This window comes from Nestor notabilis, unplaced genomic scaffold, assembly GCF_000696875.1.
Source record: "Nestor notabilis isolate BGI_N333 unplaced genomic scaffold, ASM69687v1 scaffold25768, whole genome shotgun sequence".
Lineage (NCBI taxonomy): Eukaryota > Metazoa > Chordata > Aves > Psittaciformes > Psittacidae > Nestor > Nestor notabilis.
Window position 1 is genome coordinate 1 of NW_009940961.1, and position 19998 is coordinate 19998.

General features: G+C 40.2%; 1 protein-coding gene across 1 annotated transcript; it reads right to left on the reverse strand.

Moving 5' to 3' along the window:
* Positions 1–500: 500 nt before the first annotated feature.
* Positions 501–19632, reverse strand: ANXA2 (annexin A2). The gene is made up of 12 exons (XM_010020639.1): positions 19575–19632; positions 16309–16408; positions 11520–11614; positions 8684–8797; positions 6362–6452; positions 5024–5103; positions 4648–4707; positions 3914–4007; positions 3111–3206; positions 2306–2364; positions 1530–1652; positions 501–608 (listed from the first exon to the last, which is right to left on the reverse strand). Exons 1-12 carry the CDS (start codon positions 19620–19622, stop codon positions 549–551), a joined length of 1020 nt encoding a protein of 339 aa, XP_010018941.1. The 5' UTR covers positions 19623–19632; the 3' UTR covers positions 501–548.
* Between the last annotated feature and the right edge of the window lie 366 nt (positions 19633–19998).

Here is a 19998-nt window from a genome sequence, read left to right on the forward strand (position 1 = left end):
CTCAGGTTTTAGTGAGGGGAAAAAGGGTTTTGCTTGTGCTCAGGAACGGAATCATTAAACAGGGGAAGGGCTTTGAGGCTTCAGCCACAAGTAGTGAACACCGGGAGGAGGAAAAACACCACATAAAATTAACGGTGAAGGCTAAATACACGCCAGTTATTCACACGGTTTTCAAATTAAATGTGTGAAAGAGACCATACTCTTAAAGTAAAACTCCAGTTTTATTTATGTTTTATTAGAAACATCGCACGGAGAGGCAGAGTCTTTCACAAGCGCTTGGAACCTCGTTTACGTGTGGAAGGTTAGTTTCTCTGGCTGCACGCTACGGGGACCCTTGGCAGAGCCAAGCAGAGCCAAGCAGAGCGCTGCTGCTGGGGGCAGTGCTCACAGCCTCGGCAAGCGTACTACCGCAGGGGTTGGTGCAGATGCAAAGGCAGGTCAAGGTTAGCTAGGCAAGTCACTGTTTTTATGATTACAGTAAAATGAAGATTAAAAAAAAAACCAAAAAAAGGCATGTCTCTGGAATTAGGCTTCTTCCATCACAGTTTTCAGTCCTCTCCACCACACAGGTTCAGCAGTGCCCTCTGGTAATCCCCTTTTGTGTCTTGCTGTAAAGCAAGGGAAGAAAAAGTACAAAATACAGATGAGGAAACAGTCACAGAATAGGAAAGGACATGCATTGTATTGTAAGCCTGGGGGACAGACCAGTTTTGCCGTGGAAGCTGTATCAGCGTGGAGGAGACTATCCAGACTGAGTTTCAGTTATGGGTGAATTAAAATTGTTTATCGTTCTTGCAATCCAATTGCAAGGCCAAGAAGGGAGAGAAATTTTGGTATGAAAACAAAGAAACACAACATAGGAAAGCCGAAGGACTTGATTCTGTTCCTTCTCATCATGATTGCAAAAATCACACATCAAGTTGACTACTTTGAAAATTTGCTTATAATCTAAAATTGACATCTCCAGGAAAAGATTCCGGCTTAAGATTTGGACTCAATTTATGAAGTTGAATATACAAGGATTAATGTACCATATGCTGCTGTGAGGGTGGGTAGAAGACTAGTTTTTAAACAGATGCACAAACTCTTTACCTATGCCCCAAGTTAATAAAACTTAGCGCTTATAGCTCCTGCCCTATTACAGAAATGAACAAAAATCACTCTAGCTAAAAAGCCTACTCCTTAGGCATTGAAATGAAAGGGAGCAGCAATTTAGATGCTCTATTTTCATTCAGCAATCACAGAGCAATTCTGGGTTTTCTTTTCTTTTGGTGTGAAGGTGAACAGAATTTTCCTTCCTAACACATAGGCACAAAGCCTACATATCCTGTCAAGTGGCTGCCAGGAGTTGTACCAGCTGTAGACTGCAAAGTTAAAGGTGAATTTTTCAATAATGCATGGGTAACAACATAATATTCTCATTACAGCCTCTGAGACACCTCCCATGCGTTCTAATGGTACGATGAATCCAGTGACGACTGCCACAAAGGTCCATACAACTGATAAAAAACAAAAGCTGAAAAACTTACCTGGATGAAATAATAGAGAGATTTTCCATATTTCCTCTTGAATTCACTCTTAATTTTCAGCATGTCAACCTCGCAGCGGGAGACCATAATCCTGATCAGAACCTTGTCACGGGTTCCCTTGCCCTACAAGCAGATACTCATTTAGAGATGTAACAGCTGAAATGCATAAAAAGCCACTGTACCTAGCGGTAAGACAACAAACTACAGTCATCTGAGATGTAGCAATAAGATGCAACGACTTACATCTTCTAAGGTCATCATTCTGAACCAGGAATTGGAGCATGAGCGTACCTTTCTCATCAGCAGTGTCTGACCAACTTCCAGTCACAAAATCTAGTTACTTAGACTGTAAGCAGGAGTTCCGGTTCACCAGAACATGTTCCTGGTATTGCCCAATGGCTGTCACCAGGCGCTTCTCTTTGCACCCTTTTCATGATAAAATGTTTTGAGGCAAATACAGTGTCTTATTTGGACACGTCAATAAACAGCTTTTTCTGCCACCAGCTCTTGGTTACCTGCAGAAGATGTGTACTTTTGCTAATTATAATCAAATGATCTGATACAGATCATTATTATGAGACCCCTTCCTACATTTCCCTATACCAGACGCATATGAATAGATGGTCTAAGCTTGTAACTGTTAAAGAATGCTTCTGAACAAAACCAACTCATTGTTAATTTATTCACATGCCAGTCACATCATATGAATAAAAGTGCCTTAATGAAACAATGGAAGGAAAAAAAAAAAAATAGAAGGAAAGAACAGTCCTCCCTACCTTCATGGAATCATACAGTCTGTCCGCAAAGTACAGCTGCTTGTTCTGAATGCACTGCACTGAAGACAGAGAGAAGAATAGTTAAATATCCTGGCCATACATGGAACAGCAGAATCTTGGAGCCATTTTAAAAGATGTAAGTACTCAAAATAAGGTTTTCAGCAAAAACTTCTCCAAAAGGAAACATAAAGAAACTGTTTTTATGTGAGCTGTTACTTAGAAGTTTTTTGGCTAAGCTTGTGATTGAGCCACAAATGCTTACAATCTAAGAAAATCTTTCTCTTCATGGCTAGTATCATTTCAGAATGCTTAGCCCTCCTCCACACACACAATTCATGCCACAGTACCAGCCTCACACCCTGCCTCCTCATTTCAGAGAATTCAGTGCCAAATCAGCTAATAAAAAGTAGCCTCTAGCATCCTTCACCGCCCATCGTTTCCTCTCTCTCACACACACACAATTCTCTCTCTGTATTGAATACTTAATGTGCCCAGCTACAGTTCCAACCTTTTAATTTGTTGGGGAAACATTAAGCCTCTGTATCACATAGAAGTGGAACTAACAACAGATCATTTTTATTTCCATCTGGAAACAAGATTTGCATTTTGCAGAGTGCAAAAATACTCTACTTCTGAATACCTATAATATCCTAAAATACGCTAGTGGATCCAATAATGTCAGCATGTCCAGTTTATTTTTCATCCATCAACACAGAGGAAGCTGGGCCCTATCCTCATCATGATACACTGCAAAAGCACTGAAAAGATCCTATCTAAAGTTAGTCTTTACTTCAGGGTAACTCACCAAGATTAAGGAAGGCATTCTCCAAGTCTCCCTTAACCTCCTTCTTGATGCTCTCCAACATATCATATGGGCTGTAGCTCTTGTACCTCTCAAACACTATCACAAGAAAGGAAATAGGTGAAATCAAAACCAGACGAAGAACTGGTGTAAGTAACCACCCAAATCAAACCCAGAGACAGCACTGCAGAGACACATGATTAAAAACTGTTCAAGTCCTTCTGAGACCTTTATGTGAAGTACAGCCTGAGTTTGGCAGCTGACAGTCAAGTTGCCATGCTACAGCCTTTTTGTTTTCTTTGAACGCCTCCATAATCTGGTCTAACACCATCTTAATCCTGTACTAGTATTTTTGAAACAACATTGATTTAGGCCCTGAAGTCTTCAAATGGCTTTTTCATGTGCTTCTTACAGCAATATCAGAGCTGCTTTTGAGAGTCTTCAGTGACAGATTTAAACACAATACAGTTAAGCTACCCTAGGCCAGAGGGAGAAGCTAAAGAACTTCTCAAGGTCTCCTGCAATCATGTCTTCTAGATTTGTCACGTTTTTGTTCTTAGTGTTCATGACATATAATTGAGTATTGTTACACCTGTGTAAAATAGAGCTCTACACACTTTCAAACTGTGACATTAACACTTCCACAGAAGTAACTATGCTTTGAAAAAAAATAATAGCTTGGACATGAATTAAGGCTTATGAGATCTGTGTTTTAGGTGTGCTCCTCACACTCATTTCAATCTTATCTGGGACAAAATATAACTTTCTCTTATAGGGGAAAAAATAATCTGTCTCTTGAACAGTACCTTTCTGCAGGTGGGGGACACTTCTTTCAGTCATAATGTTGATCCACTTGGGGACATCAGTTCCCTTTCTTTTCACACCAGCATCATAGAGCTCCTGGGGTTAGAATGAAAAGCAAATAATGAAAAACAGGAATTCCACAAGAAGCCATCGCAAACGTATACGATTTCCTTACTGGAAACAAGTGCTACTAGAACTGTGTCAGTGGGAGAAACATGAAAGGACGCATGGTTGGGTAGATCACTAGGATAAGATCTACGGATTTGATCTGAAACTAAGACTAGTTACTTTGCATTTACCTCTGTCTACAGGTTTTACTCTGTTTACCTCAGCAGTACTGCCCTTGACAGATACAGATGTAATAAACAAGCATTTGCAGCCACTAAGTTCAGTGATACCTCTCTCAATCTTACACAATTACTTGGTTGCAAAGAGTCTTCACAGTGTATGTGTTTCTTTTGTTAAAAGCTCTCTCTCAACATGCTCAGTATGCTTATACAGCGAGTGTCTGTATAGGTACTAGCGAGTCAGTAGCCTGTGAAAACTGGTAACTGAAGGTGTCAAGGTTGCAAGTGGTGGATATTTTGATAGCATACAAACATAACTGTGCAAGACAATCTGAAATACACCCAACTACTTTTATAAATGCTTCTCACTCCCATAGTGTTTTTACTTTCTGTGTCCCCAAAAGCTACATATTAACTTTAGACATTTAATGGTCATTACCAGCACTTACCCTAGCATCCTGGTCAATCAGTTCATAATCAATGACAGAGTTATCTTCACACCTTTTGCCCTTCAAACAAGGATAGCAATATTTAGAAGAGGTTTAATAGGCAGTATGCAGTTTGCTATATACACATTCTTTTCTCTTTGATTTTTTTAATCTGAATTTGGTAAACGAGTAACAGTATGCTCCATCCCATTATGCTGCTGCTATGAATGCTTCATTTCAGTCAAAATACTTTGCCCTTCAACATTTGATTTTTTTTTCCCCCCAAAAAAACAGTGAATACACAAGGAAATTTGTAAGTTACTCAAATCCAATTGTTCTACTGGCAGCCATCGGTCAGTTACCACTAGGAAAAGTAGAAAAATATAAGCAGACCTACCTTGGCCAGGGCAACCATTAGCTTGCGGAAGTCACCAGATGTGTCTGATATAATGTCCTTTTCCAGTTCTGTCTTGTACACTAGAAAAGAAACAAACAAAATTAAAATAAATGGTGTCCTACAAATACTCCTTTACAAGAACAACGGTTGCCAATTACTGTATTTTATGCACATAAACAGCTACAGTCTAAGTCACATGTGGAAGACAATGCAAAAGCATGCTTGCATAGCACAAAACCAACACTGCTACCAGCTAGTCTTGGAAGTTCTCATGCCATCGAAGTCTGTCACTGAAGGATAACAGGAAAGCCTGAGACTATTAAGAGGAAGGGAATATTATTTTAAGCTCAATATCCTGTTAGATCATTCTAAGACACCAATGAATATTTGCTTTTTTGATAAACAAATGTCTAACTCCTGGATTTATGACTGGACAACTGCAATTACAAGTTCTATATGAAAGACAAAAGCTGTTATGATAAATCAGAGGAATGCTGTGTGAGATTCTGGTCTGGTGTCTAAACATTTCAATTGCTTTCCAAGTGGTCCTACTCTGTATCACTACAAAATCACATTTTCCTTTTCAACAGCAACATTCTCGTTGCTGCTACATATTTTCTTCAATACCAGCCATTAAGACTACATGGGCTTTGTTTGTCCTTTTTGACTCAGCCAGCACCTCGATACAATTGCTTAACAATTACTAAGCATTAACAAACAGCAATTTTCTACATTTCAGTCTGTATCTGGTGAAGCTCAGCTCTGAAGCCCAGGGAAACAAACAGGCAGTAGACATCTGCACTACTGAGTGGTGGTAAACCCAACCAGAACAACCAATGCAAAAACATAAATAATATTAAATGAAAATTCATGTATCTACTTGTAACCAACTAAGAAGTATAGCTTCAACCAGATAACATGCTTTAGAAAAGTTCAAAACCAGAATATATACTTTAAAGAAGTTTTATTTCACATCTTTTCTGGCAGATCTACCAAATAAACTTACAAGCACACTTCAACAGATTTCAAATTCACCTTCTTATCACATAATTCTAGACCTATTAATTCTGTCACTATGCACAAAATGCATGTAGCTTACAAAAAATTCCTTTAGACACAACTTAGGAGTAGTAAATATTTGCTATCAAGCAACAAGATGAAACTAAATAAAACACACAAATATCCAGGACATCAGTACAAAATTGTATCTTACATCCAACCGCCAGAGAATCAAAGGAGATGTTGTGTGATTCTAATAACCGAATTCATGCTGAGGGGACCTTTACACAAGTAACTTAGTGAAAGAACATAGTCCATTGAACCTTTCAAAGTACTTACTTTCCCTGTAGACTCTGATAATTTCACTAAGCTCCTGATTTGTTCTTGAGCAGATGATTTCAATGAGTGTGTCTTCATCAGTTCCCAGGCCCTGCAACACACACATGATTTGGTTAAGTGCTAGAAAGGAACAGGCATATTTGAACGGTTAGAAGTATTTTACAGACATCTCTTTTCTCCCATTCTAACAGTTTCACAACCATTCAGGGATATTTTTTGCTAACTGCACCCGAAAACCCCAGATGGAACATTTTTAGTTGCCAAATACTATTCCAATAGCTTTGAAATCCTGTAGGTATTTTCTCTGGGCAAGGTGCATTTGTTGTGTCCATAACACTCAGCAGGCTCCCCACCAGCGTAACTGGATGAGATCTACTTAGCACACAGCACAGCCCACGTGTGATTTCTTCCTGTGCTCTCAGTGGGCAGAAAACAAATCCTATTCCTAGCATGCAAATGGACAGCAATCAACTTGTTCTTCCCTGCTTTTCTTTTTCACCTCGGTTCATACAACTGCTCCATTATAAAAGGAAAGCCAAGGATGACACCATCATTAGCCATAGCTTTGTCTCCAAGTCAGCAAAGGTTTTAGCAGGTTCTGAATTTCTAGCTAATAAAATATCCCCTCTTGAATTGTCCGTATTTTCCACGTACTTCACAAGGCACAAAGACAGATGAAACAGTAATACTACTAGCTATATTAAGAAATAAAAATGCATTCAGTATGATAAACTAAATATTCAGATTTTATGTTTTCTTGAACAAGTGCAATGATTTGAGAAGTATTTCAAAGCCACTTTTGTGATCAAGGTCAATGAAGAATCAGTACTTTGAACTAAGCTGCATTACTACTGTTTAAAAAGCAATACAGGTGTTACAAAATGAATGTATGAAAATGGACATGGTTTCCTCGGAACTCCAAAAGGACTCTGCTGAATAACATCTTGGGAAAACTTCCCATGCTGCAGTCCTTCCCATGCGGAAAATGGAGGCAATTATGTGAAAAACTATCCTTTTGGAATAAGTGTCTCTAACGGGGGCAACAGGACACATGACATAACTAAACCCAAGCAGCTTCATAAAAATGGCTCACAGCTAAGAGAATCAGGAAAGTTTTGCACTGCGGGCTCCAGCAGGTACCTGGGGAAGAAGTGAAGGCTGACAAAATGTAAAGATTTTCCAAATACTTCAAGTATTTTGTAAGAATGTGTACCAGAACTCCCCAGTGTCAACTCTCCTTTACCCAACTTTGACTCCCATGTCATAGCTTATGATGCTCTATGTATCAAGTACATATGGTCATCCCAAATAGAACATGTCAGATGTAAGACATTAAAAAACCAAAAAAACCCCAAACTGACAGTAAATGACAGATATCCTCTACTGAAACCACAAGAGGGCAGCATCTGATTACTCAAGGAAGGTATTTGGCCCAGAATTGAAGACTTACCAGCTCCATACTGGGCTAGTTTTTTGGATTTGGGGATTTAAGTTTTTTGGGAGGTTGTTATTTTGTTTTGCTTTCTTCTGGGGGGTGGTTTGATTGATTGTTTTTTTAACTCCTTTTTCATAGGCTGGAGAAATCAATTCATTGGTTTTCTGTAGTGGCCTGGATTTCAGGCATATTTTAATAGTTGTTTTTTAATTATTAAAATACAAAACAAAACCCCAAAAGCTTAACCAAAAAAAACCCCAAAGGAAAACTGATCAAGAACATTCAGAATTTAAGTGATCATTGTAAATCCAAATTCCCAAACTTTAGTCTGCCAAGAAAGGCAAATGGCCTGGCATGAGCATGTCTTGAAGTTGTGTTTCAGTGGCCTGCAGAATGGATGTTTTTAAGCTCACACTCTATTTCACACTTGCCTGTGGTTGTAGGCGACTGAACACAGCGACTCACTGCGGCGCTGTTTCTCTAAAGACTGCTTTTGATGCCCCATCCTCCACCTCATGTTCTACACAGAGGCAGGTCTGGTACAGGATGTTCTTTCAAGATCAGTGATATGACCCAGTAACTGGAAACTACTGTTTAAGCCTAAAAACGCTAGCAGAGAATTTAATGGCTCCAGCTAACAGCTGCTCTCTTAATGGCCTTTTTGTGCTCTGAACCTGTATATACTGGTTTTAAGAGCAGTCAGTTTAAAAATCACATAGCTTCATAATTTGTCTCATTTTGGATGCCTTGTAGTTGGATACTGAAGCTCTAGTACTTAAAAAAACCAAACAATGGCCGTGTTTGAAAACTGTGGTCATGGCTACCAAGTCCCTATTCATTCTTGAGACAGCAGATTAACTCGTACTTAAATTTCAAAGCTCATTTACCTTCATGGAAGCTTTCAATTCAGAGGCATCATACTGAGCTGGTGTCTTCAGCAAGCCCAAGATCACTGCCTCCAGATGACCTGACAGAGCAGACTTGAGCGCTGCAGACAGCTCCTGTAAAAAAGGAGGGATGATGGAAGAAAAAAAATTAAAGCTCAGTTCTGATCTCCAGAGAATTTAGCCTGTAGTGCTTTAAGTCTCCAAGCCTGCAAACAGTGTTTCTTACCCAACTGACAAGGAAACAGAACATAAAAAGCTTTTCTTTTATGAAAGCCTAAGAAAGAAATTAGGGCAAAGCAATTTTTTCTCATCCTTTGAAAAAAAGAAGAAATGCACCGGTGGCTGACAAAGTGCTGGGAAGCATAGTGCAGACACAGTGGAACAGCTCCACTCCAGTCCTCAAGCACTGACACTGTGTTGGAGCTAACAAGCACAGATGGATCCGAGTCCGACTCCCTGTGGTCACTGTTTCTCCATCACACTCCCGTAGTTTTCCCAGTAGCACTGTATCATTTGTGGTTTTCCTATTATCCCAGCCGTTTACTAGCTGAGACATCGGAAAATTGACTGCACAGTTCTTCCACTGTACAGGCCCAGTTCCCAAGCAGCCAAAGAGAAAAAATCGTCCATAAGCACAGAAAAAGTATCCCTGTCTTCAAGGAAACTACCAGAAAAGCGTAGTCAGAGCCTCTGTTGGTAACTGTCAGTGCTAGAGAACGAAACAGGCAGGTATGTTCACCTCACAGGACGTGTGCAGGTCTGTAGCAAATAAAGTCAGAGGCAATGCCCTCTTTTATGGATTTCAGATGCAACTTGAATAAAGCTAATTATCACCTTCATTGTGGAGTACTTACAAAGTGGAAACCCCTGGGATCAAGTCGGGGGTTCACACCCATGAATGTGTTCCCTAAACTGAAGTTAAATCTGTAGAAGGGAATTGCTACATTTCAGTTGCTGGTTTCTACACTAACAATGTGTGAGCTTGAGGGGCAGGGGAAAAGGGTGTAGAGAAACTGAGCTCAGAGGTTGGTACCCGAGAAATACAGAGCCAAGGCACTTAGTTCCCTTTCAAGTCATCTATTTAATCCAGGACACTAATTAATATATGCTAATACTGTATGCACCTACTGCATGGATTGACCAGGACAATAAACGGGGGTTTGGGGCATCTAGCTCTTTTAGTCTAAGAAACGTTTTAGTGTAATAACTCAATTCTGGATACATCATTTATTTGTGTGAAAACAGGTTCTTCAGTCATCAGCTGAAACAGCAAAGACACCGCATACCTCTCATAAATTTCAGGACAATGCCATGAATTCCAGTCAGCTGAGAGAAGCTCTTGCAGGCCCAGTATTCACCGGTAGCTCCATTAACACTAGTGATGGGGAATGACTGCACAAATCAAACACCCTTCCTCAAGACAGTTTCCATTAGACACAGCTCAGCTCAGAGCAATGAAAACAGAGGGACATCTATGACTTTTTAAAATTGTTATGATCCACTAAGAAATCCTGCAAGACACAAACCGAGCAGCCCTGTACAACACAGCACATCCCCAAAGAAAGCTGCACAACCTGCTGCCAAAGGAAACCATGAAGATTTACCTACATGTCTTCTCGTATCCCACTTCCTCCTCTCCTGCTGTTCACTTGTTTCTCACCATGTGGTCTCTACTGCAAATTCCATTGTTTCTACAGACTGTTTTATTCTTTGACACTTGATAAACTCTATAAAACCAGTTTGCTTTTGGGTTGCAGCAGGGAAAAAGGTGAGAGAGAAACATGAAAAAAGTTGCAGATTTTGCTGACTGTGCATTTGTGTGGTCATGCAAAACCTTCAGCAAAGCTTTAAGTGATACACATCAGTACCAGGGCCCACTCCTGTGCACAGCTCTCCCAGTGCCCGCAGGGTGTGACCACCGGGTGCAGACGTGTGCACACATGCATGTGTCCAACCTGTGCGTGCTTCTGCATGTGCCTCTCTCAGCAATGCATAAAAGTTGGTGAGATTCCCAAATTTAACTCTAGGTTTACATTTAGGTCCAGATGAGCACTCTGGGCTGCTATTGGAGGATTACCATTTGGGGTCTGGAAAACCTGAAAGAGATACATTCATCACAATCCTAGCTCTACACAAATTTGCTCTTTTTCATGGGCATAAAACTTCAATTATAGTAAGATTCTCAACACTTCAAAAGTCAAGAGAACAGCTCTTGCCTTCCAGATAGCAAGACTCATTATTCAGAACTCTGCATGTTTTACAGATTTCTCTCCATCTCTCTCAGTACCCCAGGTATTTCTGACAGGAGAGTACCTAGTGAGGTTCAGCTCACTTTGTTGCACATCTGCAGAGTTTGCAGTACAACTAAGTGCAGCTAGCTCTGTGAACAGAAACAGAATACCTCCTTATGCTGAGTTGTCTTAACAGCAACAACGCAAACAAACAAAAACTTTGGTCCCCCAAGTCATCCCCCTTTCATCTTTTCCTTCAAACTGAGGCATTTCATGTCAATGGCTTTTTGCAGCTGCTTAACATATTCCACCAGGGAATCCTGTGGCTGGCTATGTCACCCATCCCTGTTTCTGGCAGCGGTAGGTATTTCAGTCAGATTTCAGTCCCAGTTGTGCATACTCAACAAATGCGGAAGTCCCATGAGTCCTAAACTGTGGCAGCCTGGACAAAGTAAATGCACCCTTAATTTCAGCAAAAAGATAAACCAAGTAATACTCATCTCCAGTTTACACCTACTTAATGGTGAAACATGCAAGCCCCGATAAAAATCTAACTCTCCACATGAAGAATATGCAACACTTGGTATTTCTTCATATTTTGTTACCTTTTTGGTTCTCCTCTGATAGGCAAAAGCAATATCCTGCCTCTGCTCATTGCTGCGGTTTGTCAGGATGTTGATGATGGTGACCTCATCCACACCTACAAAGACGTATGACAAAGAGTTAAAGAAGCTTTCTTGTTACTGTGCTCTTTGTAGTAATATGTTCTCTGAAACCCTATTCACATTTTTCACAATGCAATACTGTCCTTGGTAGCCTCAAGTCCTTAGCTCATGCTGAGGCAGACCTCAAACGCTGCATTTCATTTGCATTCTTCTGGCCTGCAGAAGTCAAAAGGCATCGTATGTCTTTCTTAGTTACAAATTTGGGGTTGAAAACAGAATGTTTGCACATTTTGGCCATACCCTACTCCTGAACATTCTAAAATGTTCCCATTTTATAAACAAAACCATATTCTCTCAGTCCACAAACAGCCACACACACACGCATTGGGCTTTTCAGCTCTTGCACAGCCATAGCATAAGCCAATGTCTTGAGCTTTTTAAGAAATTCTAAATTTAAACTGTTCTTGGCATTCAAAAAAGGCAAATCACATTTTCAAGTTTTATCACAATTTTAAAAAGTTAGAAGCCCACAAATAACTGTGTCCAAGTTTCTTATTCATGTGGTTTGTGGATGGAAATATGAAGTTAACTCACTGCTCTGGCATTTAATGGAAAACGTGTGCTTGCACTTCACACTTGGGAATCCCTGCATGGACAGGATGCTGACTCACAGCTGCTGAGGTGGGGTGGAGCAGAACAGCAGCTCATACAGTTTTCTTTGCTGTGCCCTAAAACCTCTGGAAGTTTCAGGGTAATGAAACAAAAGTTCATTTCCAAACTGATTCTGGCTGGGCAGATTTTATCAGTGCATTTCTATCAATGAGCAAAGAGAAATCAGACATTGTGGCTCTCAATTTTATTTTATTTTTTTAATACAGGAAAATTCCTTGCAGATGGAAACATACTGGGGGAAAGTAGATCTTAACACACACAGACACCCCCAATTAATAACAACTCTTCTTCTAGAAGAGGCAGTTTGTTGTTCTGGTAAGATCCCAGTGCTATGGCTCTGTCAGCAAAAGAAGAGGAAATGAACATGGCCAAAGTGATCAGATGGAGTTGTCAATTGTTCTGTTTTAAAGACACTGTACTTTAATCTCCATGGGCCAAAACAACAGCACCAGCATTGTTCTGAACAAAGCATCTGCTATGGACAGTCACTTCACTTTCGAGGTGGAAGCAGAGCTAACATACTTTAATTTTGCAAGAGCTGGCATGCATTCATTCAGCTGATCTACTAGAATTCTCTTCTCTTACATTTCATTTTCAAAGACAGAATACCAGAAGCTGTTTCTGTCCTAAAAGCATCTAGGTACTCCAGAGATCAATTATCTATATGTACGTATGAAATGGAATTGTAGCTCACCCTAGATTATTAGTGGGAGATGTATGTGATTAGCCCTTGTGAGACCTCAAGATCATTGTGGATCTGGTACTAACACAGTCCTACGACTATCTGACTGAGCTCATGATCTGCAGTGTCTTATTTTCCTTGAATAAACCCCAGATCCCCATGGAGTGAAAGGGAAAAAATTAGATAATATAAAAAAGATAAAACCAGTTTCAGCTCTGCTTCGCTCAGCGAGATTTCACCAAATCCAACCCATGTTGCAAGGAGATATTTCTTTACTGATACTATTAATACTCTGAACATGTGGCTGATGCAGTTTGGTGGGTTTCAGGCGCGATCCTCCCCTAGCAGCATGCCAGCAATTTCCTCTGAACTTTCACTTCATAACATTAAAAACTCTGTTAAAAGGTACAAGCTTGTTGGATACGCTATATAAGCAATGAATTCAATCTTACAGGAGACCTCCGTTAGGTTTACATTGTCTTACCAATTTTTGGACATAACAAATTTACTACATATGTATTTCAAAGCACTTTCCTCCAACAAACCTGTGTTTGAATTGTGCCAGTCATGGAATAAAACAGTACACCATGAGACCTCAATGAGAGGTTGTAGTTTAGGTTGCAAGTGATGAACTATTCATAACCTAGTCTGACAATAGAATTATTTAACGAAGTATCTGAGACACACAAAGTCTCGATGCTAGGCAGTAACTCTGAAATGGGAAAGAGACACTTCAGCAGTCTTCTTTCCTACAAAGAATTAAAAGGAAACCTAACATATGCTCTCTTAGTACTCTTCTAGTTATTTTCTTCTATTTAGGCTCCTGTACTTGAGCTAATCTACACACAGGGCACAGTGGAGCATTCATTATACAGAAATTAAACAGCCTCTTGTCCTATACAGCAAAAAGCCAACATTTATAAAGGACACACTAAGGCACTAGATGAAGTCACCACAGAAACACTAAACAGCATAAAAATGAAACAGGCATAGCAATGACATTTATTACAAAAGGAACAAGCCAGAACTGCAACAAGTTACTTGCATTAGACAAGCTCTAGTTTGAACTATTGCTATCTACAAACCCATTTTGTATCATGTAGAGCCACTTTTGCGTACCTGTGTGAACAGCCTTTCTAGGCTGTTGGATATATACAAACCCCCTGCATTTAACTGAACTCCACACAAAGCCCAACAAAGGTATGGGCAATGTATTTGTGCAGTATAGTTTTTGCAAATAGATCTAAGCCCCAGTAAATGAATCACAGTATTTCCCACAGATCCCAAAGTACATAAAAGATGCCTGACCTCTGAGGTATCAATCTGCAGAATGTGAGTGAATACTAGAATATTTAGATATTACCTAGAGCAGAACAGTCAGACACTATAGCCCAGATCTCTGCCCGGAAACAAATAGACAGCTGTTGTTTAGCCAGCAAAAAGTTTCACCCATTTCATATGCAACCACCAAAACGGAGACTCTGCCTCAGGGAGTTTGCATTACTGAGATACAGCTGGATTAATTCGTTAGATGGCAACTTTTCAAAACCCACATGTATTTTAGAGAATTCACATTTTAATAGATTTTCTGTATTTCTAGATCAAAATATCCTGTAATGAAGCATTTGAAATCCAAGGAAACAGCACCTGGAAGAAGGATCCTAACACTCTGGTTCTCTATTTCCCCCAGGAATACTTCCTTTGAGAAAGTCTTTACAGTGAAGATTCGGTATTGAAACCATAAAGAGATTCTCCCTTTTAAAGCCACCTTCCCAAAAGAGCTCCCAGATAACAAGCTAATAATAGAGATAAGCTCAATCTTATAGACATGCAGGTCCATGAAAAAGTTTCCCTATTACTTGTTCAGAGAGTTGGGAATCATCTCTAATAAAATGTTTCCATGTCTCTTAAAACCAAACTCAGCAAACTCTTCTCTTTGCTGGAAGAAAGGAAAAACCCAACATGACCTTGACTTTCCTGACTGGAAAAGCTTTTCTACTGCCTACGATACTGCAATTTCCCTTTGCATTAATTAACAACTTGAGTGTTCAAATGTGTAAATTTGTACCTGCCCTGGAAGTCTGAAAGTCTATTTGACTCTATAATCAGACCTGTAAAAAATTAAGCCTAGATAAAACTCTACATATACACAAAGCATCTTCTGCCAAACACGATGACATTTACCTCTCTCTTGCAAGAGCATTTTTGACAATAAAAGCAAACCATATGATGATTCAAAACCAGAACTGAACCTACTGTGATAAGCAGACAAGGGATTTTTCCAGTTAAATTAAGAAATCATGCAAAAGGACGAGTTAGGGAGGGGCAATATTTTACATTTCATAGCAAGTCAATCATGTGCTTTGTTGGCACTGATGGGAGACTGCATTTCTTTCTGATGAGAAACCATTTGGCTTTTAGATTTCTCCCTCTCCTGACATGTAGGCAAAAGACTCTGCAGTTCCAGCTACACCCAGCCTTGCTTCTCTGGCCTGGAGGAAGTCTGGGAAGCGTGGCACACCCTTTCTTTGTTACAGAGCAGGACGAGGACAGAGGATCACTGCCCTGGGAATACCACCAAGGAATTACTCCAGAGTTGTAGTTCATAGTCCATGTACTCCTAATTGTTTCAGTATTCCAAGTTTTAATGTGCAGCTGCAGCTGTCCCCTGCTCCATCATGGTTTCCTACCAGCCAGTGGAAGTGATGAATCCTGGCGCTGATACAAGAGATGGAAGCCTACCTGAGAGTCTGGTTCAGAAAAGCAGAGGGCTCTCACACTGCCCTGCCTCTGAAATACTGCAAAATCATTTCAGAAACCAGATAGCGTTGTTTCTAGGACTTTCTTTGACCCAAATTAATACACGATACATGAGTATTTAGTTCAAAAACCAGGAGAAAAATGTTCAAACCACCCCTGTGCAGCTGTCTGGAGAGCTGAAAGGAAGAAAAAATGCCCAATCCAATAACCCAGTAGAAATCCATTATTCAGAACTTGGGTCCCAAATCACTGCCACAGAAGCTGACACTTCATTCTCAGTGGCAGAAAAGCAGTAGAATTTGAAGTACTGATGAGTCCCGAGAAGAAAGTGGACATTTTCAGTAATAACCTCAACAACTCTTGGCTACAAACTTCAAAAGTACGTTTAAAGCATGCGTTTACAGAGCTCAAAATCTAACTCGGTCAAGATTTCATCTGTGAGGTCTGAAAAATCCAACGCGTCCTAAAAAAGGTATCCTCCAGTAAGAATACTGAAACACATATAAGTTGGCCAGGAGGCTTAGTACCTTCTCCTTTTCTAGTTTAATTTCCCCCCTCCCCAAGCCAGCATTCTATTTTACAAGCAGAATCAAAGCCACAGCCCACATTCCTCACCTTTGGTCTTGATGGCTGTTTCCAAGGCTGCAGCATCCCGGTCAGCATCAAAATTTGAGTAGGCCTTAACTGTGGCATAGGCACTTGGTGGGAGAGAATGCTGGAAGAAGAAGAACCACCTCAAAGTTAAGACGTGTAATTCTGTCCTCGCTGCAGGTAATAAACCATGTGCCTCTTGGTTAACTGGTATTTAGCCACGTTTTTAAGTTCAAGAGCTACCACTGGGTTATGTCAAAAGGGAATTCTCCCAGGATCCACCGAACTCTGTTCTGCTGATGTGTGTTGTCCAGAAGTACACTCACAGCCGTGCTTATAAGAAAGAATATATACTAATAGATATATGCAGCAAAAACCTAACACATTCCAAGTTTATTCACTAAACCTCACACTTCTAAGATCTGGAGTTTTCTGGCTAGATCTGAAGGAAATTGACCATAGAAAGCTAATTCAAAGATAGTTTAAGTCTGAAGTATTTTAGATTTGAAGCCAATACTTTACTTAGGATTACAGGCTACAATTTCAAAATAGTAGAGGGAGATGGAAAATGAACAATGAGTAAGCCAGAACAAGTTTTGTGCCCCATCTCATAGAATTTAACACCAGAAAAGTTCTTTTTAAGCCTAAAGTTCTAGCAATCCAAAGTTATTCACAATCTCCTTTTGAAACTCTGTGCATGCAGATCCTTAGTTTTAGCAGCATAAGGCTAACAAAACCAAATTACATTTCAAATTACCTCTGCTAAAAGTCAGAGGACTCACAGGTAAATTCACTTAGTAAACAGATGCAACATTTTAGAAGGTAACAGATTTTATCTGCTGTTTATTATTGTCCTCTCCTGAGGAGTATACCTTCAAACAGGAGGGCCCCAGAATAGAGATTCAATTCTTCTTCAGTGTAAGCTAACAGTTTAGCTTGTGTCACCTTCCATGGGCAGGTTAAACTAAACCACAGATTTTCATAGAAATAGCTGAGAAATACTAGTGAATCCCACTCTGCTGGGTTCTCTCTGGGGACCTGAACTCTGGCAGGAAGGCGTAGTGACCAACACTGAAATTGCCAGAGCTGCTTCCTAAGTGCATTAACAACTGAGCTTTCCTGTTAAAGATACCTGGAAGCTTTTGTTTCAGTCCTTTAACTCCAACACAAAGTCAGGTTCATAAACAGGACTAAGCTATCTTAATATCCCTGGAGGATCCTTTTACATGCAAATTGTTCTAAGGAGGACAAAAAAATGTAAACTAAAAAATTCCATGTTTTTTGACTACGTTTGACTCCGTGCTGTAGAGGTCCCACTGTCCCAAAGAGATTCCTCCAGCAGCAACCACTGTGTCTTCTTGAGACAGTCTGTCTTATGCTGTGGAGAGAAGTCAAAAAAGCACCAATAAACTGAATCATTCCTTCTTTTGTCTCTTACCATGGGCTCAGTCTAGAAAAATGGTCCCAATTTGGCCCGCAGCCACACCACAAAACACAGCCTTTCCTGTTAGCAGATCAAATTGCTAACAGCAACAGTAACTGGAAATGTGCAGTGTCGCCTAGGAGAAATCGGTGTGCCTGGAAAACTCCTCAACTACAGCCCATTAGTATATACAGTCATAGGACACATTATCTAATTAACTAGCACTCTGGCTTAGCTGAAGCAAGTCACCTACTGAGCTAAGCAGAATTGGGTACCTCTCCTTACACGCATCCAAAGCTCCATGTATTTTCTGAGCCATCTGGACAGAGTGTTTTTACTGTAAGATGATCTCGTACTCTGACAGAACACACAGCATGTTTGCAGTCTGGGACCCAGCTTTCCCTCTGTCCTGTGGCAGAGGAAACACACAGCACTGGTTCCATGTTTTCAGACAAGAGCTTTTCCAACTGACTTTCCATTTTCCAGTTTCTTTGTCTTGAAGCAAACCAATCACTACACCACTGATGCAGAACACAAGAATTCCTTATTGTACAAGAGAAGACTTGGGTTCAGCTGCGACCATTCTGTAAATGGGTGGTTGAAGTACTGTGTTTAACATCACTGAACTTGCTCAGGGGAACTGGGCACATCCTTTGTACAGAATACCTACTAAGTGATTCTGGCTTCTCACTTAGGATCTACAGAACAAACCAGCCCCCCAGTATTTCTTACATCGGATGGCAGGATTTCTGATGACAATGGAGCAGTATTCCAATTTGACTTCTGCAACTCCTCACAAGCACCACGGAAGAAAAAATTTCTGCCCTTGAGAAGATTGCTCAACTATTATTCCAAAAGTAATTCTCCATTGAAATAAACATGGCCAAGAAATCTGAACAGCTGACTGCTTTTGCAGTACAAAATCAGCTTTGCTACTTACCTACAGCGCATTCGCCACTTCTTTGCAACAGCTCTTGCACAAACATCATATGGCATAATTTATTTCGCAACAAGTTCAAAAATAGGCAAAAAGTTTGCTCATACTGACCTCAGATCTGGAGTTCCTGGCCATAGAATTTAAAAGTATAGCAAGTTTATAAGCAACATAATGAAGTAATGCATGGATAGGATTCACTTTGTCCTCAGTGACAATCACAGAGTAACGAATCTATGATGGGATATCCTGACACCACACTGGGAATCCTACCATCTAATGTTGCAATGTAAGAAATCAGAGTGGAGCTTTCTGGTATTTCAACAGAACTATGAAGCAAGTTCTGATGTGGTGGAAAGTACACCCTCAAAACCAAGATTCTTCACAGTTTTCAAAACAAAAGTTGAGAAAACTGGTTTGAGAAAATAAGGTTTTTCAAGAGGTAGTTGGTTTTGCTGACAAGTGTTACAGCAATAAGATGCCACTAACTAATGTTCTCCATTTCTCCATTTTTAATGGGGAGGGGCTTCAGGATGGAAGAGGGAAGAAAACTCAAAAGGTGTCATCAAACCCAAATACATTTCTATCTCCTCTTACCGCACTTAACTCACTTGTTCCTTTGGAAGAAAGAGGGACCACAGATGTGAACTAGCCATTCAATCTGTCCCGTGATCTCTCTCATACGGCCCAGCACCTGAACACTGTGCTGTTGGCTGGTTTGAAGAACTGTCCTATGGTTTACGGCTGCTTTGTGACTGAAAACTGATCACTGCTGATGAGGTTTTTGGTTAACTCCAGTTTACGTAGAAGAGGTGTGTGGAATCTTGTAAACTGTACAGCTCAGTACCGCTGCTGGTGAAGTCTCTTGCAAAAGACACAAGATGTGCCAGTGAAGTAAACCAAACTGTTGCTTGCTTAGATAATAATACTTACATCTCCTTCAAGGCTGAGCTTGCTTAAAATTTCATGGACAGTAGACATCTTGAAACAATGCTGCAGAAAAAAGAAACAGAACAAATGGACTTGTAAGTATATTTACAGCTCCATCAACATGTTACACAGATTCCTGGAAGGCTTCAGCACTGAAAGTGACACAGTCCAATGAACCTGCTAATCCCAAGCAAGAAAGCAGATTTAAGAGTTTCCAAGTCACGCCACCGTTAATAATGCAACAGTGAGAGGTCTTAATTCCATTGTACAATAAAAAGGTACTTTATGCCTTAAAAAGGCATTTCTTCTGCATTTTAAATACTTAAATTTAGGAAGTGGAGAATCTCTACCTTAGAGACAGAATCAACTAAGCTTAAAACTCACCACCAGGAAAATTGTGCAGAAACATTACATCCTGGTCAAGCTC

Coding starts and splice junctions, on each gene's coding strand:
- ANXA2 (XM_010020639.1), bottom strand. CDS start 19,622: ATGTCTACTGTCCATGAAATTTTAAGCAAGCTCAGCCTTGAAGGAGAT. Junction 5,104..6,361: donor TATCAGAGTCTACAGGGAAA/GTAAGTACTTTG, acceptor TTTCTTTTCTAG/TGTACAAGACAGAACTGGAA. Junction 2,365..3,110: donor GAATGCCTTCCTTAATCTTG/GTGAGTTACCCT, acceptor CTCTGTCTTCAG/TGCAGTGCATTCAGAACAAG.